Here is a 26,479-nt window from a genome sequence, read left to right as displayed (position 1 = left end):
GGGCGCACACGGGGGCCCCTGACAATCGTTCTTCACCACACAAGAGGGAGGTATACAGAAAAACACCTGCTTCTTTCTCGTCTTCCCAGCACCACGGTGGCCCAAGAGCTTCTTATGAAATCCTCACCTCTCAGAACAGCGGTTACAGAAATGATGACATGGCAGACGTCTGCAGAGCCCGTGGGGCTCAAGGAAGCCCTGAGGGGCAGACACAGAGGGAGGCCACCGCACATTTGCTCTAGCAGCATTTTTATTTACAAACAGCAATTTCCATTGACTTTATACCATAAAAAAGCCATTTACAAGCAAGAAACAAGAATTCAGAACAAAATTAAGCAGCACTGAAATATTCATGTCACAAATCTAAAACAAAATGAATACAAGAGTAAAATATCATTTGAATAAATAGTCTTAAATTCATGCTATAAAATAATCCTTAATGGCAAGTTACTAGTAGATACAGCATCCGCTTAGCTAGCTTCATTTACTTCATATGGTGATGAAGTGTGGGCTTGTGAGGTTACCAGTTTATATTGCAAGATAATGACATTGTGTTAAGTCATTCAAATTGCTCAACCATTTATAACGGAAAAAAGTGTTAGCCCTACTAATAAAAGTGGTGAGAGAGATGGTTTTCACATTAGGAAAATGGTCATTCTCAAAGAAACCAGGTACGTTTACCTCTTACTATAGTCAGGGCAGTAACCAAAGGCTTGGGCAGCAAGTCCAAAGGTTGAATTCACAGCATACTTGTCACTGAGGGGCAGCAAGAGGTCTGGTTACTGCGTCTGCAGCAGGGCTCACTCCGGGATTGACCAAGAACTACGGGAGCCCTGTGTGTGCCAGGCCCAGAGGGGAACCGGGGAAAACAAGGCCCTCTTCCGGGCCGAGAGGTCGAGCACCGGGCAGAAACAGTGGAGACACTCTGGCACTTACTGAAGAAGACATATGTGGCGTGTGACAACCATTACAAATTTGGAACAATGTGAATGACTCTCCTGAACGTTCAGTTCAGTTGCACTGAGTAATATGAAATCTATGATTTATGAACTAGATAGTTTCATATAAAGAATTTACATAATTCCCCAATACTTTCATATATAAAATTTAATAAATAACCCTGACCAGTCTAGAAGCACCATTCAAGGGGCATGTGCCCTTGGAAAATAGTTTAGGTGTTGCATATTTGAGTCCCTTTCAGTGGAGGCTTCACAGGAAACCATTACAGAATTTAACAATAACAAGGACAACAACAAAAATCACAGTAACTAATAGAAAAAGTTGTTAAAATAAAATACATTGATTTCTTTAAAGTAAAGCTCATTCACGTGGAGGATTCCCACCCTCCCCCCACCCCCCCACCCCACCCCAGCCCTTGTTTTGTGTTCCTGCAAGTTCTTCCTAGAGTCTAGGCTGGAAAAACAAAAGTAAAAACAAAACCACACACAAAGATATGCAGGCCTATGGTCTGGGCTAAGGGAAAAACAAAGACTTGGTTATAACTGCTATCATGAGAAAAGACATCTACTCATGCTCTGGAAGCTGGAAAATCATCAATTTAGTTCTACAGTATATTCTGCTTAACAGTGAACCGACAGTATCCTTTCTGTTGTTAAACACCAGGCACGCGCACACGCACCTACGCACGCATGGGCGTGCGCGTACGCACACACACAGGCAGGCACGCACACACACACACACACACACACACACACAAAACAAAAAAACAAAACTGCCAAGGCAGAGCCAACTGGGAGGCTTTCCACTGACCAAAAAAATTAACTTGTCTTCATATGCTGTATTTACAAATATAATTTCTAAATGTATTTACAGCTTTAGTAGAAATTAGAGGGGAGAGAACCGATTAGAATGAAAAGAACTGTTTAAAACCACAAACGTTAGTAAAAGTATAAAATTCTTTGTTTTCACAGTTTGTAGTAACAGGTGGAACACCCAGAGGAAAGGACACCGTCACTGTCTTCACATTGTCTACGTACTGGACAAGGTGGCTCAAGAAGAGACTCAATTATGAACAGACCTTATATGAACTCAGGATACGTTTTGCTGTAAAGGATTTCTTCACATATCACTTCTATCTTAGTTGACTTTTGCACTTGTTATAAATGAAACATCTAACCTCAAACTGTACAGAAATAGGGACTCTGCTTTCCAAAAAGAGTTGCTCTAAGGAGTTACACAGCGAACTTCGTCTGCGGAGACGTGAAGGGACCTTCGGGGAGAGAATGTTTCTGTTCTGTGGCCATGGTCATCCTCCTGGCACAATCCTCATGTGACAAGGCACAATTCATTACTGCTGCCCGATCTGAATGGAGTTAACCTCTCACCCGCCACGCACACTGAGGAGCACGACGGCGTGCTTGCCCAGAGAGGCTGCCCAGCTCTGCGCTGGCCTACGCGCTGCCTCCTCGAAGCCCTGTGGAACCTTACAGTACTGGGTTATGGCTTGAGAATTCATTCTTAACACTGCTAGCAGTGGAAAGGGTAAAGTGTTAGCAACATGAATGGGAGGCAAGTGGAACTTGCAAAATGTGGACTCATGGTTATTAGAGAGAAACTCAATCAATTTTTCTGCCCCTCAACAGTCCCATTACAATGTTTGAACCTGAACTGTACAATCAAAGCAATGTATAGTTTTGTCAAAGACAATTTTGGATAAGTCACTCTTTGGTAAACTCAAACCAGTTAAACAAATTGACAAATACAAAGAACTCCATTTAAACAAAGGTTAAGACGGACACAGTGACAAGAACCAGGCTATTCGAGGTACCTGCCCCAAGTGCTCTCCCCTCCTGACTTGTCTCATCTATCACGGAATGCTCTGGAGACCTCTCAGAAGGCCCCAAGCCTGAGTGAAAAGGAGGTTCCTTCCCTGAGCCTGACCTCTCACGTCCTTGATTTGGGCATTTCTTGTCACGAACTTAATTTGTATCACCACACAAATTTTTTGCATTTAATTCTTAAAAAGAAAAATCAAAAGCAAACTTACTCAGGTAAGGGGAAAAAAAAAATCACAGACATTTACCTGAAACCCCAGAACATATTTAAGTGGGTAAACACTTGGGGTCCAGCCTCCCCTTGAGGCACGCGGCTTTGACAGGAGTTGAGCAAGTGCTTCAGGGAGAGAACGCACCCCTTACTTAGGCAGTTTGACAGGAAAAGGCATACACTATATACCCGATTTAGCAAGAGCTGCTCGTCGGGAGCAGCAGGATTAGAGTGTAATCTGTCCGTAGTAACACTGATGTGGAGTGCAGCAGTTCACACGCGAACACACGGCTCCCGTGTGCTACAGAGATGCTACCGCACGGCTACCACCCCCCGGGGGTTGTCACACACAAGGGCCTCAACGATTTTCTTGTCTCAAAATAACAGAACGTCAAACAAAACGAAAACCTCCCCCAAACACCCCGTGGCCCTCCCAGCACCACCCCCCACCCCTTCTTGGTATTGTAAGAGCCAAAAAAGCACGGAAAACCAGCAAACGTCTATTTTTGTATTCCTTTTAACTCCTAGACTCTGAGGTTGGTCTTTTTTCATGTCTGTGTTTCTTTTAGGTGGTTTGTGCTGTTCTCCTGTGGAGACACACTGGCTGCGAGTCTCAGAGCCAAGGTCCTCCAGCAGAGTCTGGGGCGCCGACACCCCACGGGCAGCCCGCGGCCCAAACGCCCCATCCACCTGCCGACGGAATTCCTCTGTCGGAGTACACAGTACCGAAGCCATCTGGTAAAGCCCGTTTTGTTCACTACAAGCACACGGGTAAACAAAATATAGAACCCAAGACACTTCCTAAAGCTTCAAGAAAACAAGTATTCAAATAGGACTCAGGTATGTTTTCATACAGTAATGTGTTTGCCAGCACATGCTTTTGAGGTCTCTTTTCAAGCTATAAACTCGAGAGAGAAAAAAAAACCAAAAAACAAAACAAAACCTGTAATTCACTATTACCATTAGATTTCACATTTTCTACAACTATACTGACCTAAAAGATACAGAACATAAAATAGCACCACGTGACCAAAAAAATGGTGACACACACAGATTTGGTGACACACAGAGTATCTTAGAGGGCTTTTTGACTGTTGGTTTCTTTAAGCAGGAAACACTGAGAGTGGGGGAGCCACTGAGGCTCTCGTTAGCACACACGATACTAAGATAGATATATTGCTTGCAATTCCCATAGAGTATATCTTTACAAAAAGTACAAATTCCAAGTTCTGCAGTTTCCCTGGGAACTGCATGTAGAAAAAGTTGCTGTGCACCTGAACTAGCTGTTTGAAAAAAGAGAGAGAAAGAGGAAAAAAAAAAAACGAAAGAAGGAAACAACCCACAACAACACTGCTTGGAGAATTTTGTAGACAGAACTACAAATCCCTTTCCTTTAGTGCGAGTAGTAACTCATGGTAGAGTGATTCGATTTAGTTACCTGGTATGTATGTTTCTACAGTACGGAATGAAGGTAGATTCGTAGGCCAGTAAAAACATTGAAAACCACTGCTCCTTTGGGGTTGGCTAATATAACACTACAATATGTAAAAAGGTCAGCACCACGGGGTCATCCAGCTTACATACTGGACAACGAACAAAAATTCCAAAACGGTTTCCAACTAGAGTTGAATACATTTTATGGCATTTGGTTTATGTACTTGTTATGAAGCAGAGCTATGAACACTGTGATTTGCTTTGCTTGCTTTTGGACATGATGATTAATATATATGAAAACCTATTAACATTCTTTTTGTAAGGGAAATAAAGGGGCAAAACCCTAACATTGGGTAGGGAACGAGACAGGGTCAAAAGCCCTGTTCACATTGTATTAAATTATATATTCCTCTTACATTCACCTCAACCAGAATAAAATCAAATTTGAGAATGTATATATACTATATATATAATAATAGCTTTATTATATATATATATAAATTGTCTAACTACCCCCTAAAAGTAATTTTAAATTAGAAAAGGTTACCCATTTGTATCAGGCTGACGGCATCCTGGTCTCTCCCCTGTGGAAATGCACCGGTGCCAGTGCACACAACGAGAGAGCATGCCTCTTGGCAGAGAATGTAGGGTCAACCAGTTGGCATAGCTAAATCACTGGCAGATTTTGGATTAAGAGTTCAGCCAAAGAGGAATACTGTCAGCCTGTGTTTTCCCTGGATACGCTGCCCTTCATGCTTTGAGCTCCTTGGGAGAGGGAGGGCGGGGGAAAGGATGAACACAATGAAGTGTTCCTTCCAGAAACCTTAGAAAAACTGCCAAGAGACCGAGAGATTTCCAGATGGTTGGGAAAACCAAAGATTACAACAAAGCAAATCACAAATATGCATTGATTAATGTGCTTTGTTTGGGCACACTTCGTTACCATCTTAATCAGGAGCATCAGACACTGTGTGAATTTCCATCCGGGAATCTAGGGCCATCTCGGAGGCCGATGCGTCATTTTCTAGTTTCTGTTCCACATACACATCTGTTCTCTCGGGGGACTCAATGCGACTCCTGACTTCGGCGACGCCGGGGTGGTTTTTCCGCAGGTGCTGGTTGAGGGTACCCTGGAATGGAAAGCACTTGCCGCAGATCTCACAGCGGAATGGTTTGTCGTCGGTGTGGCCCCGGATGTGGTACTCCAGTTGGTCCTTGCGTGTGTACTTCTTCCCGCAGAACTTGCACACAAAGGGGGTGATTCCCATGTGGAGCCGCATGTGCCTGTCCAGGCTTCCTTTCTGGTTGAAGGACTTCCCGCAGTAAATACAGATCAGCCTCTCATTGTACGGGTACCAGTGCCCTCTTGCACTCCTCTCCCGGGGGCTGCTCTCATACCCGGGGTTATTCATCATTGCTTCGCTATCAGAACCCTGCACCAAGCCCTGCAGATCGCTGTGCAGGTGGACGGACAAAGCTCGCTTTTGGCGAGCACGCCCTCCTCGAAAACAGCTCAGCATGGATCTGGACGGGCTGGAATTACTCAAACTTCCAAAAGCTTCGGAGACGCTGGGGGGCTGCGAGGCGGCTTGGGAATAGGAATAGGCGTGCTGGAGCACGGAGCCGTAGGACCCCACGTTCACGGCCACAACCTGCTCCCCGTCCACCATCTCCGTGTGGTACCCGTCGTCCCCCAGGGAGGAGCTGTCGGAACAGCTGGGCCGGTCGGACTTCTCCATCTTCACCTTCACCTCAGTGATCTGGCTCTCCCTCACCATCAGGTCCCCCTGCTCATGGTCCCCCTCTATCTGGATCTCGTACTCGGAAACGCTCCCACTGCTCCCTCGGTCTGAGTGCCCTTCCTCCTGTAAGCGGCTGCGCAAAGCTTTGTTGGGCGTCGTCTCCATCCGAAGATCGCTGCTCGTGGTGGGCTGCCGAACCTGAGAGCAATACGGAGGGGAGATCTCGACGGGATTGGCAAAGAAGCTACTATCCTTAACTCCATTCCGACTCTCTGTTGTCTCCTCGGTGCCGACAGTCACGGAGTCGACGTCTCCAACGCTGATCTTTGAATGGATGCTCTCCAGGATCTGCGTGCACTTGTCAATGACACACTGCATCTGAAGAAAGCTGGCTGCCGTCAGAAAGCTGACAACATCCTTCAGCTGCAAGGACATTCTTCCAGTGTAACAAAATGAAAGCAACTGTTCAAACACATTGGGATTTTTAATCACGGATATTGACAAGCCACTCATGGTACTTAATGCTGAATGGTCCCGGAAATAGGGGGAGCTGGCAGCGAGGACTGCTTTGTGGGCTCGGAATGGCTGACCCTGAATGTGGACAATGATGTCACATAGTTTCCCTTGCAGGCGGAGTTCGTTTAGCTGGCTCAGAACAGTGCTGCTGTACTCGGGCACATCAAACTGAATAAAACTGCTGCTGTCCATTTCTACTGACATGAAGCGTAATCTGCAGAAAGAGAGAGTTTCATAATTCACCAGTGACTCCTCACTAAGCACAAGCGGCATCAACACAAGCTTGCGAAAATCACACCACTACCATCACCACTACCACTGCGGCCACTGTGCCTTGGAGGGTCGACCTGGGCATTCTTCCTCTTACTTTCAGTCTCTCACGTCTTGGTCAATTCACCGAAAGTCAGATAACCCAAAGATCAATCAGCCTACTGCCCCAAATGCCTAGCATTCATCTTCATCGAAATTATAACATGGTCTAGACAGTAGGGCCTTTGCAGATGATTGAGAATTTGGTATCCTTTTAGGAAAATATTTCCCTGTTTCACCTACTTCTGAGGATTTGGAATATTTCGTAAAAAAAAAAAAAAAAAAAAAAGCACACTCATCTGAAAACTGTTCTGCCTTATTTGTATGTTTCCAATTGGTGTTTTCCAGGCAGACAGCACAGGGGATACACTGAACAGAGCTAAACGCTTTTTAGTTTAGAATCTGAGTGGTCCTCATGTGCACTTTTCCCCCCTTCAGTTCTGCGCACCTTATTATCCTTTTGGGTTGGTAACTGACCCTTTCAGTGAAGAGCTTTAGACAGGGCAAGCACCAAGAGCGATGGACATATCACAAGCACATCAATGCCCACCAGTGCTCAAAGCATACGCATACCTTGGACAGGCTGGCTGCCCCTGCCAAGAACCCAATATACCGAATCGCTCACAACCACAAAAGTGGATACAGCCCAGCTGCGCTCTCTGACCAAAACCAATGCAATCAGATCTAACAATTATATTTCAGTGGTTAAAATCCAACCAATTGAAATTTAAGCACTTTCTGAATAAGCACTCAATCAAGAAGAAAATCAAAAAGGAATAAAACTATTCAGAAAAAAGAAAACTCACATCAAATCTGCAGCAAGAGGGCTTTAGGAGTCAAGTTTAAGTTTACTTATGTCTTCAACTTACTTGAGAATGCATCCAAAAATAGAGATGGATAGAGAGGTGATAAAGCAAACACAGGAATGTGTTAACAAGCATAGAGTATAGATGGTGGGTATATACAGGTGTTTTCTGTAAATCCACCTTTTTTGTATATTTGAAATTTTTCAAAATGAAATGTTGAGGATTTTGAAACAACAAATTTTAAAAGTCAGTACCTTGAAAGTTTTTATCATTAAACAACAAAGAAGAAAAATAAATGGACTCACCAAAGAGGTCAGAAAAGAAACAACCAACTAAACCCAAAGAAAGCAAAAAAAGTAATGAATACAGAACAGCATATAACTGCAGAGAAAATTTTTTAAAATTATAAGATACAACAATGTGCAATTAAATCTGACACCTGCAGGAAAGGACAGACCAGTTAGCGTGCCTAGATCACACCAGAATTTTTTTATTATGTCAGAATCCGAATTAAAACATTTTAGTTAAGGAGGAACACTGTGCTCTTATTTATCCTAGAATTATGGTTGAAATCAATTTGAAATCTGTACGGAACAGACATATTTTTAGAGTAACATAAATTGGCAGAATTAAATAAAAAGAAACAGAAGTGCCAAAGCATAAATGATCTTCAGGCCGTTCACACTGTTTTAGATGCATGTTGAAACATTTAAGGCATCTCAAAAAAAAAAAAAAAAAAAATTAAAGCATCTCAATTTATATGGCATACATCTGATACCAGAAGATGGCAAACAGCATAAAGAGAGACGACTGTCAACTTTACCTAGTAAACAGATTGTAAAGTCCTCAAGGAAATACTTAGAAACATAACCTATTAAAATAATAATATATTGTGGGACGCCTGGGTGGCTCAGTTGGTTAAGCGGCTGCCTTCGGCTCAGGTCATGATCCCAGCGTCCTGGGATCGAGTCCCACATCGGGCTCCTTGCTTGGCAGGGAGCCTGCTTCTCCCTCTGCCTCTAGCCTGCCACTCTGTCTGCCTGTGCTTGCGCTCTGTATCTCTCTCTCTAACAAATAAATAAAAATCTTTAAAAAAAAAAAAAATAATAATAATAATAATAATATATTGTGACCAAATGTAAGGATGGATGCATGTTGGGAAATGTATAAATGTAATCTGCCACATCAGTAAGTCAAAGGAGAAAAACCATATGGCCAAATCAAAACTATGCTAGCCGTGGATTTTAGAAAGTTAAATGCCTTTTCAAAGTAAGGGGAAAAACAGGAAGAGGGTATTTTCTTAATGTAATAAACAGTACCTACTGCAAAGCTGATGGCAATACCAACCTTAGCAAGAAAACATCCTATCTGTGGTTCCCAAAATGTATTTAGTAGCACACAAGCCCATGTGTAGACCCACCTCTTAGGGGTTGAACAATATATTAGCATATTAACCCATCGTAAAAGTCCTCCAGACAAGAATTCTATTTAACTCAGCCATTTGCACACTCATTTAAGCGTGTAACTCTTCTCTCAAGGTAGATACATATATCTGCCTAAGAATTAGTGTTCCCTGGTACACGCTCTAGTAAACACTCTGGTAAACACTTTCATTTCATTCCCATTAGTCCCTGGGAGGATACAAGGTTGTCTGCCCATCACTTCTCTTACTTAACACTGCTCTGGAAGTTTCAGCCAAAGCCACAGACAAGAGAAAAATTAAGGCACAGAGCCATTAGAAAAGAAGAGGTAAAATTACTATTCAAGGCAGACAGGTCTATTTACACAGAAAACACAAGGGAATCCCTGGAACAAATCTGTTTAGAAGCAGGAACTAGCAAATGAAGCATTTCAAAAATTATTGTACATAAAAAACCAGTTAGGTAAGATGACAAGTCACAGCCATCAACAGTAACAGAAACTATGAACTACCTGGGGGATAAACAAAAAATAGGCTCTGCAAGAAGAAACTGAAACACTTCAATAAGGACAAAAACATAAATATGAAGACACACATGACGCTTCTAAAAGAGTCCACAATATAGACACTTTCACCCAAGATTGATTTATGACTATAATGTAGCCCAATGAAGTACTTCCTTAGTAACTTCACAAACACTTGTGGTGTTTCCTAGCGGTTCCATTAACAATAAAAATTGTTAAAATTCTATACATTTTTACTTAACCCAGTTAAAGCATCAACATATAATCAATGTTAGAAAATTATTAGTGAGACCTTTCACATTCTTTTTTTCATACTAACTCTCTGAAATCTGATGTGTATTTTACACTTATAGCACATCTCAATTTGGAATAACCACATTTTAAGTGTTCTACAGCCCTATGTGGCCAGTGGCTACCACATTGTGGACAGCGTAGATCTAGAAGAATAAATACTAAGGCATTTCAGGAAAACAAAACAACCACAAAAAAACCCAGCTGAAGATATAGATGTCAAAATGTACGATCACGCTAGAACTCATTCACTCTATGTACTGTCTTCTCCACGCCAGGCACGAGGGGTCCAGGAAAGCTTGAATTCTCTTGTTACAAACTATGATAAGGGCTAGAAGATCTTTTGTAAAGGGAGCGGGGAGGTGCTACAGACAGAAGGAATGACACGCATAAAGAGACGAGAGCCTTAGCAGGAAGGAAAGAGGCGTTAGAGAATTGTGGTACAGTTAGGGGAAGGAGCAAGGGGAAGGACAAAGGTCTCACGCGGCTGTCAAGGTAATAAGTGAGAGTCAGTCCAGATGGGCCCTACGGGCCATTTCCAATCAGTGAAAAAGGAAGAATTTTTGAAATAGATGCTTCTTGGATAATGTGAAAATATAATAATAAAGTTAGATGTCTTCTTCACCACATATCCCCCCGTAAGAACTTCTAGAGGTCTTACTATGCACAAAAGATACCGAGAAAAAACAGAGATTTAACCACAGAAGAACTTCTATACATCTAAAAAATGGCTTCTGACCAAAAGCAAATGACAAGAGACAAATTATGAAAAATATGACATATATGGTGAAGAAGTAGAAAACTCTTACAAATAAAAGCAAATTTAACAATTGAAAAATGGGTAAAGACTATGAACAGATGCTTCAAAAAAAAAAAGAAATTAAAATCGTCTTGAAACACAGATAAAGTGCTTAACAACATCAATAAACAAATAAAACTTAACACAAGACACAATTCTTTCTCCAGTTGGCAAGATTTAAACCCCCCTGGTAGTGCTATCGGGACTGTGGCTATCTTGTATGCTCCTGGTAGGCAAATGTAACAAAGCCTTGCGATGGGCACTTCTCTTGACTTAGCACTCTCTATCCCAGATGTAGGCACACAAGAATTTATCCATTGGTATATCCAATTACAATAGCAAAACAATGAAAACAATCAAAATGTCCACCTTCTTGGAAATTATTAAAGGATAGCACACACATATACTGAATACTATGTCATTTTTAAACTGATGTTAAGGAAGCATACAAAGTAAGCGCTACAAAATCCAAGGCCCCAAAGGCAAGGATTTTCATCTGTTTTATTAACTAGCATGCAGCTTACCACCTGGCACATAGTAGACACTCAATTAATATTTGCTGAATGAATATTCAATAACATGGCAACAAATCAACTGCAAATGAGCACAAGGGATCTTTATGGGTGATGGAAATGGTCTAAAGGTGGGTTAACATCATAAATTTACTAAAAATCATTGTACATTTAAAATGACCAAATTCGGGCGCCTGGGTGGCTCAGTGGGTTAAGCCGCTGCCTTCGGCTCAGGTCATGATCTCAGGGTCCTGGGATCGAGCCCCACATCGGGCTCTCTGCTCAGCAGGGAGCCTGCTTCCTCCTCTCTCTCTCTCTCTCTCTGCCTGCCTCTCTGCCTACTTGTAATCTCTGTCTGTCAAATAAAATAAATAAAATCTTTAAAAAAAAAAAAAAAAAAAAAAAAAAATAAATGACCAAATTCTATGATATGTAAGCTACACCTCAGTAAAGCTGTTAAAAAAAAATCAAGTGGGCACCTGGGTGGCTCAGTTGGTTAAGCAACTGCCTTTGGCTCAGGTCACGATTCTGGAGCCCCGGGATCAAGTCCCACATTGAGCTCCCTGATCAGTAGGGAGTCTGCTTCTCCTGCTGACCTCTCTCCTCTCATGCTCTCTCTCTCTCTCAAATAAATAAATAAAATTTAAAAAAAAATCAAGTAACAACAAAAGTAGAATATTTCTAAAATTATGTATGTATAAACCAGATATTAAATATACATAGAAATAATACTGAGAGATATACACAGAATGGTTACATTAATCTAAGTTTAAAAACGTTTTTATTTTCTTCTTCACACTTTCCTGTATTTTCCAAACTTCTAACAGTGAACACACTTATTAGTTGGCATGACAAAAAAAAAAAACAAATAAAAAATATCTTAAAATCCCTGATGATGATAATCTGACAGACGTTACTGGTGGATTGTAAAATAAGCAAATACTTTGGAGGGCATTTTAGTGATTGTCCATTGAACTTACAAATGCACGTTCCCCTTAACCGAGGAACTTCAGCCCTATGAATTTATTACTTCACTGGACAAAACAACAAAAGATTCAGAACAGACTATATGCCCATGAAGAGGAGCATGGTTAATAACTTATGGGAGATCCATATTTAAGACTATTATACAACCAGGGGCTGTATACGTATGTATATAAGATCTGGGGGTCTCCGTCATTAAGTGTCTGCCTTCGGCTCAGGTCACAATCCCAGCTCATGCCCCACACTGGGCTCCTTGTTTGGCAGGAAGCCTGCTTCTCCCTCTCCCTCAGCTACTCCCCTGCTTGTGTTCTCTCTCTCCTTGTGTCTCTGTCAAGTAAATAAATAAAATCTTAAAAAAAAGAAAAAGAGATTACTATACAACCAGAAATAACAAACAAGGAAGCTCTTTTCATACTGACATGAAAAACTCATCATGGTGTATCACTAAAGGAAAAGCGTGAGATGCCAAACAGTATAGGTATTGTTTGTACAAGGCACCGTGAACACATACACACACACACACTGCTGTGTCAGCATATACACATCATGGTTATGCACAGGGGGACAGGGTAGTTAGAAGCCCTATTAGCTTTCAATGAATCTTTTTAGACACATTTCTAAACTATCTGAACATACTAAAATTCAGTAACATTTAAAAAGAAATTTAGGATACCTCACCCAGTTTTTATTCTACCTTTTAAAAAGATTTTATTTATTTGAGAGAGACAGCATGAAAAGGAGAGGGAGAAGCAGATTCCTCAATGAGCGGGGAGCCCATCGATAGACTTGATCCCAGGACCCTAAGATCATGACCTGAGCTTTGCTTTACCAGCTGAGCCACCCAGGTATCCCCCTTAGCCAGTTTTTAAAAGATAGGAAAAGATCGGGACGCCTGGGTGGCTCAGTTGGTTAAGCAGCTGCCTTCGGCTCAGGTCATGATCCCAGCGTCCTGGGATCGAGTCCCCCATCAGGCTCCTTGCTCAGCAGGGAGCCTGCTTCTCCCTCTGCTTCTGCCTGCCATTCTGTCTGCCTGTGCTCGCTCCCCCCCCCTCTGAAAAAATAAATAAAATCTTAAAAAAAAAAAAAAAAGATAGGAAGGGATCATAATCAAACTGTCTGAGGCATGAATTTGGAGTCAGATCTGGGTTCAAATGATACCTGCTTTCCACCTGTCAAACTTGTGTGAGGTACTTCATAAACTTTCCAAGTCTCAGTTTTCTTATCTTGAAAATGGGCATAGAGGAGTCCTTACCTTGTGGCTTGTTATGAGGAATACAAGTCTGCAAAAGTAGGAAGCACAAGGGGCACCTGGGGGATGCAGTCAGTTAAGCATCCAAGTTTTGGTTTCTGGTTGTGAGATCACAGCCCCACCTCAGGCTCAACGGGGATTCTACTTGGGACTCTCTCCCTCTGCCTTTCCCCCTGTGGGCACACACGCACGTACGCACTCCCTCCATCTCTCTCTCTCTCAAGTAAATAAATAAACAAATCTTAAAAAAAAAAAAAAAACAGTAGTAAACACTCAGCATAGTGGCTGTTTGGCCCATAGTCAAGATTAGCTATAACAGATTTTTTTTTAGGGGGCAAAGAGAAATGGCTTTGAAGGTAGACTTGGCTATGAATCCTAGCTCTGCCACTTTCTGATAAAAATAATAACAACGAATATTTAAACAGCCACATGGTCTTGGACAAGTCAGTTAACTTTGATTTCCTACCTAGAGAACGTCTCAGAAGAACTACTGCCCAATGAAACTGCGGTCATGATTAAATGAGGGAAATTCATGCACTGAATGTGTATAAAAGCTGACATATAATAAGCACTTATCTTGTGCTAAATTTAATTAATTTTATATTAATTTTATCAACTCTGTGAAGGAAATACTATGATTGTACTTTGTAGATGAGGAAACTGAGGAAAAGCAGTTCAGACACTGCCAAAGGTCCCAGAGTTAAAAGATGAACTTAGTCTGACTCGGGAGGTTGTGGTCCTAACTACACCTGACTGCCTTCCAGAAACACAGATACTGCCTGGCATGATACAAGGCTGTGTAAATACTGACTCTGGGAAGTAAGGGCCAAAAGGAAGGTGGGCTTAGGCTTTTGAAAGATGCAAAGCCCTGGGCAAAAACCAGCAGAAAAGAGCAAACAATGAAGCATTTCTGAAATAGTCCACAAGCGAAACTAGCTTCCAGGGTGAGACTTCCTCCTCCTCCTCCGTGTGTCTTTTTATCTTCTCAGAAGAAAAGCAGAGAACTACACTTGAAAGAAAATCACTGGAGAGAAAAACCAAAGACCATGATTAACACCTAAGAGAGGGATTCCAGTTTTCTGCAAATGAGAAAGGAAGTGCTTCACTCTCCTCTCCTTTACATTAACACCTCCTTCTGGCCCTGACAATGAGATTCAAAGCCCTCTGCCTAGAGCTGCTGACAAGCAACACTCCAGAGGAGGAGGCTTCTGAAGTCCGCTGCACAGGGCATCTGCAGGAAACTGCAGCCCTCGGCTGGGAACCGAGCTGAAAGGAGCAAAAGGCATAATGAATCGCAAGTTCCACACCCAACGACCTGATGTGTCAGGCCTAGTGGTGGTCCAGGGGTAGAGCAAGTCAGAACCCCTTCAGAGACAATCAAGTCCAAATATGATTCCCGACTCCTCCAGATCGGCGGTTTCCCAACCTGGGCTCCTCACTGGTTTCTTGTAGGTCTTAATTCCTCCCCCGTGCAGAGTGTCAGCCCACACCTAACCTAGATCAATGTTTCATTAGTTTTATCTTTAAAATAAAATCTACCTTTAAAATAAAATACATGCACACAAACTTCAAATCCTAGTACAGAAAACAGAAGTGAACAGCAAAGCTCTTCCCCAGTTCCCCTTCCCAAAGATCTGGTCAGGGCTTTTGGCATTCTTAAAGTTACAGCATTAAATTGTTCTATACCCTGTTTGGTTTTTTAAAAAGATTTTATTCATTTATTTGACAGAGAGAAATCACAAGTAGACAGAGAGGCAGGCAGAGAGAGAGGGGGAAGCAGGCTCCCTACTGAGCAGAGAGCCTGATGTGCGATCCCAGGACCCCGAGATCATGACCTAAGCCGAAGGCAGAGGCTCAACCCACTGAGCTACCCAGCTCCCCCGTTTTTTAAAAAAATGTATTTAATACACCTTCAGATCTTCCCACAGCAGCACAAACTCCTCTCCCTCATTATCTTTTCCCATTTCAGAGTACTCCGTGGAAGGCTGTGTCACAATGTACTTAACCAGGCCCCAACTGATACTCTAAACAGGAAAAAAAGGTAAATAGCCACGGTATTTCCTCCAAGCAGAAGATCTCACTAGGATCATGGTTTCCAAAGGCAGCAGCAGCTGCCCTCACCAACAGCACATGAGGTCCCTGTCCCCCCCCCCCCCGTGACTACCAATAACGAGCATTACCCCTTCTCACTTTTGCCAGACTCATCAGTGTGAATGGCATCTCATGGCTCTGAAATGCCTTTATTTAATTATAAGTGAGGCTGATCATCTTTTCTCATGTTTAATGGCAATTTGTCTAAATTTGTCTTCGAACTGTCTGTTCATATCCTTTGTCTATACTTGCATTTTTTATTTAATTGTCAGAGCTCTTTGCAAATTAGGGAAATTAGCCTTTTGTCTTATATGCTGCAAATATGACATTTAATTGCAATCACTAAACGGCATACTGACTGGGAATTTAGATGATTTCTACATGTACAGGAAACAGTCATTCAGTTTCAGTCTTCTGCATGCACAAACCAAAGGGGATTCAGAGATGAGGAGAGGAAGGCTCCCAGTCTTGCCGTTTGATACAGGCTTAATGCAGATTCCTCCCAACTCAGAGAGATGAGGGAATGAAAATCATTTTCGATAATGTAGAGAAGTGAATTAAATATTAGTTTTCCATCTACACTAGGTTTGCTGCTGCTTCAGAAGACAATAATGAATTTGATGATTCTTCTCACTAAATACAACAGCATCAGTATTCGTTAGCTCGAAAGATTACTCACAGGTCTGTCACACTATACTAAGCAAGAAGCCATCCTCCACCTGGGTATTTCTACTTTTATTTTCGAATTTAAAAAACAAACACATATGAGCTGGACTTTTTCTTCAATACCATTAAGACTTTTTTCTTTCATTAATACTTACCTTATTTTAACAATACCTTTGCCATTAGTTTGTAAAGACTACACTCTGGATAAGAACGTGAAACACGCCTTTAAAAAGCACCCGTGGTAAGGACTCAGCTGCAGGGAGCTGTTGGAAGTTCAGGTTGTCGGCCCAACCTGTTCAGTCTTCTCTGCTCATTCAACCCATGGACACACATACTTCCTGCTCTGCCAGTTTTTATTTTTATTTTTTTTAAGATTTTACTTATTTCTTTGACACGGAGGGAGAGATCACAAGTAGGCAGAGTAGCACACAGAGAGAGCGAGCGTGGAGGAAGCAGGCTCCCTACCGAGCAGACAGCCTGACCCCAGGACCCTGGGATCATGACCTGAGCTGAAGGCAGAGGCTGAACCCGCTGAGCCACCCAGGCACCCCTCTGCCCGTTTCTTTAGGGGAGAATACTTCCAAAGCTGGGGGCGGCTTTCACCCCACACACAGCCTCTGCCGAGGTCAGCGGATGACACTCTGCTGACCCTGGTCTCAGCGGGTTCTGGGAAGGACCGCCTCTGAGGTGGGCAGCCCTGACACTGGTCCCCCCATCCCCTTCCCTGTGGCCAGCCACCCACCCCCACGCTAGCCTCAGCAATGGTAAAAGGGGACCACTGCCACCTCCCACACCCTCAGCCTTCTCCGGCGCTCGGGAAAGCCCCCCATCAGCATCATCGATAACCAGCACTGACCGAATGCCTGATAGAAGCAGGCGTGTCGTAAAGGATTTATATGCATGATTTCCCTGAATCCTCATGCCTGCCCTCCAAGGGAGGTACTTTTACCCCTATTTTAGAAATGAGGAAACTGACACTCCCAGAGGCTAACTTTCCCAGGACTGTTGCAAAGTCTGCCCATGCGGACTTCCTACACCGGTAACTCCTGAGCCTTGTCTAAGTTGTCCTCGGGGAACAGCAGGCCCGGCAGAAGTCAGAAGAGCTGAGAAAAAGGCAGGATGAGAAGAAAGCTTGCCCTCAGTTACCTTCCTGCCCTAGCGTGGCAGCCAGGAAAAGGGACAGGGACAAGTGGTAAAACAGCCCCTCGCGCTGCCAAGGGCTCCTACTGCTGTTGTGAGGAGGAAGGGGATGAAGATGGGTGAGTGGGGGCTAGGTTATTAATATCCATCCAGATTACAAATGTGTGTCCCCTGTGACCGAATAATTTCAGCTCTAGGAATTCACTACAGCACAAATCACACAAAGGTGATTTTACCACCTTTATTTATTTATTTATTTGACAGACAGAGATGACAAGTAGGCTGGGGGTGGGGGGGGAGTAGGCTCCCCAATGAGCAGAGAACCCGATGCGGAAGGTAGAGGCTTTAACCCACTGAGCCACCCAGGCGCCCCTACCACCTTTATTTTATTTTTTTTAGATTTCACTTATTTATTAAGAGAGAGAATTTATACAGAGAGAGAATGCATGTGCTCATGCAAAAGCAGGGGGAGCCATAGGCAGAAGGAAAGGGAGAAGCAGACTCCCCAAGGCACAGGGAGGAGCCCATGCGGGGCTCGACCCCAGGGAGCCCATGCGGGGCTAGAACCAAAGGCAGACACTTAACCCACTGAGCCACTCAGGCACCCTTACCTCCTTTAAATAAACAGCTATCTTCATGCTACCGCCTCAATTAATTAGAAACCACCGGACTGAGGCTCAAGTAACTGGTCTTTTTGGTATTTAAAAGTGGAAATCACAGAGTAGATTCTGCCAAGATACAGGTTCATCCCAAGTTCAACAGAATTCTGAGCAGCGCTGAGACTGGTGTTCAAAAAGCCAGAGCAGACTATGAGGACCATCCAGGGCTGACCAAGCACCGAGGACAGCAGCAAGGCCAGCACAGGCCAGGGGGAGGTCAGGACCATGACGAGTGGAGAAGGACCAGGTTTGGGAGGAAAACAGACCTATGCTGGGGAGTGAAGCCCACCTCCCAGAGAAGGGAGGACATTTCCACAGCGAGGCACTGTGCGCACAAGCCACAGGGGAGAGCCACACTGGATGGCCTGTGTCCAGGTCGGCCCGGGATGCTCCTCCCACAGACCTGAAGTCGGGGCAGGGGTCCGAAAGATAAACACGCATGCGTGCTCTGGGAAGAAAACTAAGATCCGATGCGAGACCACATGGTAAGGGGGTTTCGTAAAGCTGCTTGCAACCTCGGCAAGACCCCACCCAAAAAGCTGCTGAACATCTCACCACGCCCGTGTGTCACGACAAGACCCTGTTCTGAAATCCAGCTCGGGAATCTTACCCCTAATGTGGGTTCCAAAGTTCACTAAGAACAAATGCATTTTACCGAAGGAGCTTTAGAATAAAAAAGCTACTCTGCAAAGATGGCGAAGCCACAGTCTAGCAGACAGGACTGATCCTGATGTGGGCAAACAGGTGTATCAGGTATGGATACTCTGTTCTTTCGCCCTGCTCCTCCCACTGATTTTGAGCAAAAAATTGAACGGGCAATGACTTCCCTCCCACATAACAACAGTAGGAAAGGAAAGAAAACATGGTTAAGGAAAGGAAAGGAAAGAAAGAAAAGAAAGGAAATCTTTCAAAGGAAAGAAAACGTGGTTAAGGGAAGCAACATGAGTTTTCAAAGGTGTTGCCTGTTTATCAATTTCTTAGCACCAGGAAATGGAAAGAGAATCCTATTACTTTCCATTTAATGCTGGTATGTTCTTATGACAATATTTTTTAAGACTTGATTATCATCAAAAATTAACTGAAAAAAAGCATGGATGAATTTATTTATAATAATGACATAAAAGTCTTTCTGAGCATGACAGAAATCCCTGTCCCAGAAGCCACATAGGCAAAGACCAATACATCTGACAAAAAGGACAAAGAAACATCGTCTGCAAAACACGAGAAGTGAATGACATATTGAGGAAAAATACATGCGTATTTGACAATGGGCTACTTTCCAAATTCTTTAACTTATATCATAAATCAATGAGATCGGGATGACACAGAAAATCCTATGGAAGAAGGTGCAAAGGAATTAACAAAAAGAAAAGGCAAATAACCAAAAACACATGAAAAGATGTTTAGTTTTCTTCATGACTACACACGTGAATTAGAGAAAGAGAAAATGAGATACCTGTTGTGACCCATCACATCTGTACACATTTAAAAAGAATTGGCAAGGGCGCCTGGGTGGCTCAATGGGTTAAGCCGCTGCCTTCGGCTCAGGTCATGATCTCAGGGTCCTGGGATCGAGCCCCGCATCTGGCTCTCTGCTCAGCGGGGAGCCTGCTTCCTCCTCTCTCTCTCTCTCTGCCTGCCTCTCTGCCTACTTGTGATCTCTCTCTGTCAAATAAATAAATAAAATCTTAAAAAAAAAAAAAAAAAAAAAGAATTGGCAAGAGTAATCCTGAGGGATAGCCTGGTCAGCTCCATCAAAATGCAGAAGGCATTCACCATTTGGTCCACCACTAACCGCTAAGAAGTGATCCCACAAATATACAGTCCTTAAAAAAGTATGTTAGGATCTATGTAACAAGGATGCTCACTAAGCATTTTTATTTGCTGTATCCAAAAAAAAAAAAAAAAAAAAAAAAAAAAAATAGAGAGAGAGAGAGAAGGAGAACTTCAAAATCTATCAAGAGGAGACTGGCTCAAAATGACAACAATAAAAATCAATAATGAGACACTACACAGCCCTTAAAAAGGATAGACAGATCAGTATGGTTCAATATACAAAGAATTCCATTACTTGGCCCAAACTTGCAGGATAAGGAACAATTATGTATGCATATGTGGGATTCTTTTCAAGTACTTTTCTTTTCTTTTCTTTTTTTTTTAAAGATTTTTATTTATTTATTTGAGAGAGAAAGAATGAGAAGGGGAGGGTCAGAGGGAGAAGCAGACTCCCTGCTGAGCAGAGAGCCTGATGTGGGACTCGATCCTAGGATTCCAGGATCATGACCTGAGCCAATGGAAGTCTCTTAATCAACTTGAGCCACCCACACACCCCTCATATACTTTTCTTAAAAGAACAGCTGTATCCACTCTAGAAAGAATCACATGAAACTATTGATGACAGTGACTTTGGGAATGAGGACTAAGGACTGGGGAGAGGGAAAGGAAACAGGCTTCATTTTATACTTTGAATCTTTTATCACATAGCTGTATTATTCTCACCAAAAGTTTTTTTTAAGACATGTGTAAGATTCTACCTAAAAATATATAATTTTGTAAACCAAAGAATCTAGAGAAAGATAAGCAGCAAGCGGATAATTAGCGTATCAAGCAGACAATTATAGAGGCAGAAACAAAAAACTATGAGGACTAATGACAAGACTGATTACTTTTGACCAAAAAGATTTTTTAAAAAATCAAAATAGAACAAAGGAAAGCTCCCTGGTGTTAGTAATATGTGAACAGGGCTTTGTTTTCAAATGGAACAGAAACAACAGCTCAAACAGAAGGGATGGCAGGATCAGGGCATAAAGGAGTGAAACGTGTGGGTCTGGAGTAGAGGCTCGGGCCCAGGTTCCAGGGGTGACAGGGCGAAGAGGAAAACGACCATTGGGACGTGGAGGGCCTTAAATACGAGATTAGAAAATCTAAGCTCAATTCTGGCAGCTGCCAACTTGAACTTGAGTCCAAAGAAGGACTCAACAGGACTTGAGAGTGCAGGGCGCTGTCCATTCTGGGAGGCAAGCAAGTTCAGCCCCCAACAAGAGGAGTCCGGACTGCCCACTGGGCATCGGTGTAGAGCTGTCTGACAGGCAGCGGGAAGGGGGCAAGGGGTGGGTGGGAGGCTGATTTGGGAGTAACCAAAAATTGTACTAAGGACTGACATGGTAAGACGAGAGAGGTAACAGTAAAAAGTTTAGCTAAGAGCAGAAAAGTTTTGCTGTTTGCTCCTAAGAGAGTTACTCGAACATCACAAGAACACCTACACTTAGCCCTCTCCTCAACACATTTCATTAATAAATTTCTGCACTGGGCCTTCTTTTAAAGCTGTAAGGAAACTTAACAATGAAAACGAGGACGTAGACTAGTGATATCTTCCCGCGCTGCTAACCCGTTCTGCAGAGAGCCTGAAGATGAGAGAGGGGACACTGAAATGCCATCTGGGCAACCACCCACATGGGCCTTGCAATCCCCTCTACAACGTTCTTGGGGAAAGCCCTGGAAGTGTTTCCTCGTAATGACAAGTGGAACAAAAGCACAAGCATAAAATCCAAGCAACTGGCAACGTGCTGCTGGGCACACACCCTTGGCCGTGAGCTGAGGGCAGGGACCATGCGCCCAGAGCCCAGCACCCTGCCTGGTAGAGAGAGAGGGGCTCTCAGCACATGTCACCTGACTCAACCTGAACCAAGCTGGTGGCTCAAAATCCCCAGATGCCACCATCACTATACCCTCAGCTCTCAATTCCTCCTGCTGAAGACCCAAGACCACCCCTTCCAGAGGGCAAAATCGAGCAAGGTGGCTCATTCCCATCCAGCCCAGAAACACTCTAATTTGCACCGCTTCTTTTAAAAATACCCAGTGACACTTCTATGAAAAGAAAGCAAGGTTACAAAATCAGGGAGTTGTTTGGGGCACCAGGAGGTACCCATTATTCCCAATCAAGATGCTCACGATTCCAAAACCCAGGTCTGCACCCGCCCGATTCAGTCACTTGCGGACACCAGAGCCACAACTCACTCTCGGCTTCCTCTCTCAGGCACTGAAGACCTAAGATCTCTCATTTCCATTCCATACAAAAAGTCATGAAAAAGACCACAGATGGAAGCACGAGGGACAGCAGGCATGGTAACAGCAGTAACAACTATATAAAAATAACTTTTCTAGGTATTTCTGCCTGGGTCTAGATCAAAACTAAACTTGAGCTGTCATGAATTACAATCTAATCCTTTAGAAAGCAGCAGTCGAATAACACCAGGGCTGCATAAAACATTCTGGTGCTGCTGAAACCCAATGCACGAAAAAAATAAATAAAATGGCATTCCGTGATGGATATTCATGAAGCACTCATCCTAATTTAAAAGAAAACAAGTCTAGAGTTCTTACTGCATTAATTCATGTGAGCCTGAAAGAACATTTTTATCCAAACTGTTAAGATTTCCTACCAAGGCGTTAACATTCTCCAAGTCTGCTCAGTTACACTAATTCTGAGAGTACGATTTGGTTTGACAGTGGGGTTTGTCTTTCAGTCAATGCAGAACATCAGAAGCTTCTCCTGAGCTGTCCTGGTGGGGAAGGGATGGCCTCTTTAACCTCACCTGCCACGTAAGGGACTAACAGTTATACCCCTACTGTGTACCATACGCTAAATAAGCTCTTTACCTATTCACCGAACCTTCATGACAACACTGACACAGACCATGCAACTATCCCCATTCTGCAGATGAGGAGGCAAACTCAGGTGAGACACGAAGAACCTTTCTCAAGGTTACTACTGACTGTCAGAGCCAGGAGGTGAACCTGGATTTGTCAGTACCCGAAATGGGAATTCTTATCTCTGATAAGCACGCTGGTGAGATGCAGTTTTTTTACTGGTGCTGGACTCTTGGTGATCAACTTTGAGTGGAAAGAAAACTCTCATTCAAGGAGGAATCATTACATCAACACAATGATAAGGAAGGGTTTACACTGTGTTGTACTTTGAGTAGTTGGCAGCCATTTCTTGGCGTGATGTCCATTCTGTCCAAAAACCTCTCCTGACCTCTGTCTATGAAGTGGGCAAGTAGATGCTTCAGGAATTCATCCCCTCGGAGAAAGGTACGTTTCAGGTAAAGGAATGAGTAAGCATTAAGCCAAACTCAAAAACTGTCAAGAAGTGGCATCTCACCTGCCGACGGCTGGCATTTCCAGAAACACTGGTCCTGGGAAACACAAGTCCCACCTCTTAGGACAGAAGGATTAGAAAAGCTCACCTTGAATCGCTTTCTTCCGTGAGGTTTTTCATGCCATCAATATCAACCAGAAAATAACCATTAGATATTAAACTGCATTCAGTTGATGACCTTCACTAAGCTAAATTCAGCAGTCAGCTATAAAACATTAAATGGACACAATTAAGAGATCTGAAAAACATGAAGCAGAATTTCAACTACAGTAACATGAAAATGAATTTCCCATTCTAGATTCTAGATTCAGGATACTGACATTTTCAACAAGTGCTTCAACTGAAAGGATCCAGAGACATGCAGAAATCAGCAACTCACTTCTCCACCTTGATAAATTTACACCCGATGAGGACGAAAATGTGTTGAGCAGTTAACAGGAGCTGCAAAGTCTGCTACCTCCTTCATCTATATATTTTTCATTTTAAAACTCAGATCAATCCTATGAGATGGTTTTATTATCCCCACACTATAGATGAGAAGACAGGCTCAGAGACATTATACAAACTGCCCAAGTTTACAAAGGTAATAAGGAGCCTTGCTGGGATTCAAACCCAGGCCCGATTCCAAAGCGGAGGTTCTTTCCCCACGGTCTCCAACAGAAGAATTACATGACTTTTTTCTTTCCCATAATCAAAAGTAAACTTTCTAATCTTTCAAAGATTCCTTTTACGCTCTGTGTACTCTAAGAATGAAAGTGGAAAACATCCACTTTGAATGGCAGCATTAGACATTAAGTGACATATTACAGAGAAAGCTGACAACTAATAACAGAGTCCCCTTTAGAAAAGGAGGAGAATCAAAAAAATTTTTTCAAAGTTGTTTACCAACAAGAATCAGGAAGTATTTGAGTATCTCCTAGAACAGTCCGGCTATTAGACACCAGCAGGGCTCCACAAGAAACGTTAAAACACACTGCCCTCAAAAAAACTCCCACTCCAGTTGGGACAAGAACAAGTTCAATACCCAAGGAACAAATGCTGAATCCCGAGCTTTAGACTGTGAGTGCCACAAAGGCATGGGGGTAGGGCAGCCAGGGAACACCCTTTGGAGGAAGTGTATCTTCAGCAGGGGCTTGAAGGAAGTGAAATGGAGAATTTACACAGAGAAGAGAAAGGAGGCCAGCACTTCAGAAGGGGGAACAACGGGGAACAACAAAGCCCTGAGGCAGTCATAAACGCTCTTCTGCAGAGGACAGACAGGAGAAGGAGAAACAGGTTCGGATAGGCGGGGAGGGGCCAAACCAAGCAGAGTCTTGAAAAGACAGGGTGGGCAACGGTTGGACACAACGGGGCAGACGAGACGACACTACTCGGTGCCCTACTCGGTGCAGTTTAATATGGCCTCTTAGCTGATCTCTTGGCCCCAAGCCTCTCCTTTCCCCTTCTGCAAATTATGACAAACCACCCTTAGTCTCCTGCCGCTCACCACTGCCTTTTGAATAGCTTCAACTTTGACCTAGTGTTCAAGTTCTTTTAGGAACAAGCTGCAGCCAATCTTTCCTCCTATTCCCTTTCCTATATGAACACTTCTCTACAAGGTGGCTGGTTTATTCACCAACTCCGCTGGATCACTGGGCCTGACTCCTCTTTTCCTATCTGAATCCTACTCATCCTTTAACAGCCAGCTCAAATCCTGCCTCCTCGCTAAGCCTCCCCTGACCATTCAGCCTCCAATGACCTCCATCTCTCCTTCTTAATTCTATAGCACACAGCCCTGTCTAATCAATCAATTACCTTTTCACAGGTAAAGCCTCAGCAGCCAGTGTAAAGCTGCTTGGAGGCGGTGTGTCTTCCAATACTTTACCCCACCACATGGAACAGCATCTTGACATTTAATAATCAAGCAAGCACTCAACTCTTTTTTTGACTTCCTATATTAAGTTTGGCATTAGCATAAAGGAAGGAGGGGGGAGGCGGGGGACTTCTGAAGTCACAGACCAACTAAGAAGCTGTTGCAATAATCCAGATGTGAAGCAAAAAGGGCCTGGACTAAGGAACAAAGAGAAAATGGGCAAATATAAACAACAAAAAAATCTGCAGGCAAAAACTCCGCGGGATGGGACTGACTACTACTAGGGACAAAAGCAAGGGATGAATTATGATTAAGGTAAGGTTTAGAAACTCTTCTGGGAATCATTTTAAAGCCTGTCTGAAACCAAGTCTATTAAGTGGCTAAAAAGTCCACATTTGTAAAAAGTCTTCAGTGAAACTGCCCAAGATCTTGAACCAGGGACAGCCCTTCCAATTTCAGAGACATACAGACTGGCAGACCCACAGGGTCTTTAGAGAGCGAATCTAAAACCCTCACTGATCAGATAGGGAAACTGAGGCCCATCGTGGAAGAGGCTTGCTGAAAGCTTCAAGACAACTCCCCGACTACTGCCGCCCTAAAGCACAGCCGCCCAGCCTAGAAAGGCAGTGTTCACACCCCGAGGCTAACCCCAGCTCGGCCCTTCGTAATGGCAGGACCGACTGAGGGCGAGAGTGACCATGGAGACGTCCAGGGCCAAGCAGGACGCGCTACCGCCTGTTTACCTGGAGAAAGGCGGCGGCGTGGGGCAGGGGGTCTGTTGCAGCCACCAGTAGGGCCGACCCCGCGGCCCCGCCAGGCTCTCCAGGGCACTCAAGCATCCGGCCCTCCCGTACAAAAGGGGTGCGCCCCTGGGGGTGAGGGGCCCGGAAGCATGGCAGCCCGAGACGCCCGAGGCGGAGGCTGGGGAGCCCGGGGCAGCTGGCCGAGCGCGACCCTCGGCCCCGCCGGCGGCGCCCGGACGCCGGGGCCGAGCACTGTTGGCCCCTCCGGGGCGAGCGCCTGGCCAGAGCAGGTGCCCGGGCCTCCCGACCCCGCCCGGCCTCGGCTCCAGCCTGCGCCGCCCGCCCACCCGTCGGCCCGCCGGACTGACCAGGCGCGGAGGCGCCCGCCCCGCCGCGCCCAGAGGGAGCCGGACAGCGGTCGAGGGCTGTCCCCCGCCCCGCCCGGTCTGTCCGCTCCTCGCCCGCCGCCCGCCGCCCCCGGCCGGCGCGCCTCACCTGCCGAGAGCGCCGCGCTCACATCGCCCGCCCGCGGCGCCCCCTCCGCCGCCGCCGGCGCCAGGCCCGTCCCCGCCGCT

The 26,479-nt window shown here is 44.1% G+C and overlaps 1 protein-coding gene across 2 annotated transcripts; it reads right to left on the bottom strand.

The window, feature by feature from the left end:
* Positions 1 to 232: 232 nt before the first annotated feature.
* ZBTB34 (zinc finger and BTB domain containing 34) lies at positions 233 to 26,479 on the bottom strand. Of its 2 annotated transcripts, none has more exons than XM_045082420.1 (2): positions 26,400 to 26,479; positions 233 to 6,912 (listed from the first exon to the last, which is right to left on the bottom strand). In XM_045082420.1, the coding sequence occupies exon 2, from the start codon at positions 6,900 to 6,902 to the stop codon at positions 5,388 to 5,390; it is 1,515 nt and encodes a 504-aa protein (XP_044938355.1). In that variant the 5' UTR covers positions 6,903 to 6,912; positions 26,400 to 26,479; the 3' UTR covers positions 233 to 5,387. The 2 variants fall into 2 exon arrangements, with proteins under 2 accessions (XP_044938355.1, XP_044938354.1); XM_045082419.1 differs by lacking the exon at positions 26,400 to 26,479 and adding an exon at positions 23,398 to 26,294.

The sequence above is a fragment of the Mustela putorius genome, unplaced genomic scaffold, assembly GCF_011764305.1.
Source record: "Mustela putorius furo isolate JIRA1106 unplaced genomic scaffold, ASM1176430v1.1 tig00000596_pilon_pilon_pilon, whole genome shotgun sequence".
NCBI lineage: Eukaryota > Metazoa > Chordata > Mammalia > Carnivora > Mustelidae > Mustela > Mustela putorius.
Note: the sequence above shows the minus strand (reverse complement) of the source record. Positions and strands in the feature narration are given on the sequence as shown.

Bases quoted from the DNA above. Each gene is read 5' to 3' on its own strand.
- ZBTB34 (XM_045082419.1), bottom strand. From the start codon at position 23,429: ATGAAAAACCTCACGGAAGAAAGCGATTCAAG. The intron at 6,913-23,397 runs GTGAGCTTTTCT...CTCTTTCTGCAG, and splicing joins ACGGAAGAAAGCGATTCAAG to ATTACGCTTCATGTCAGTAG.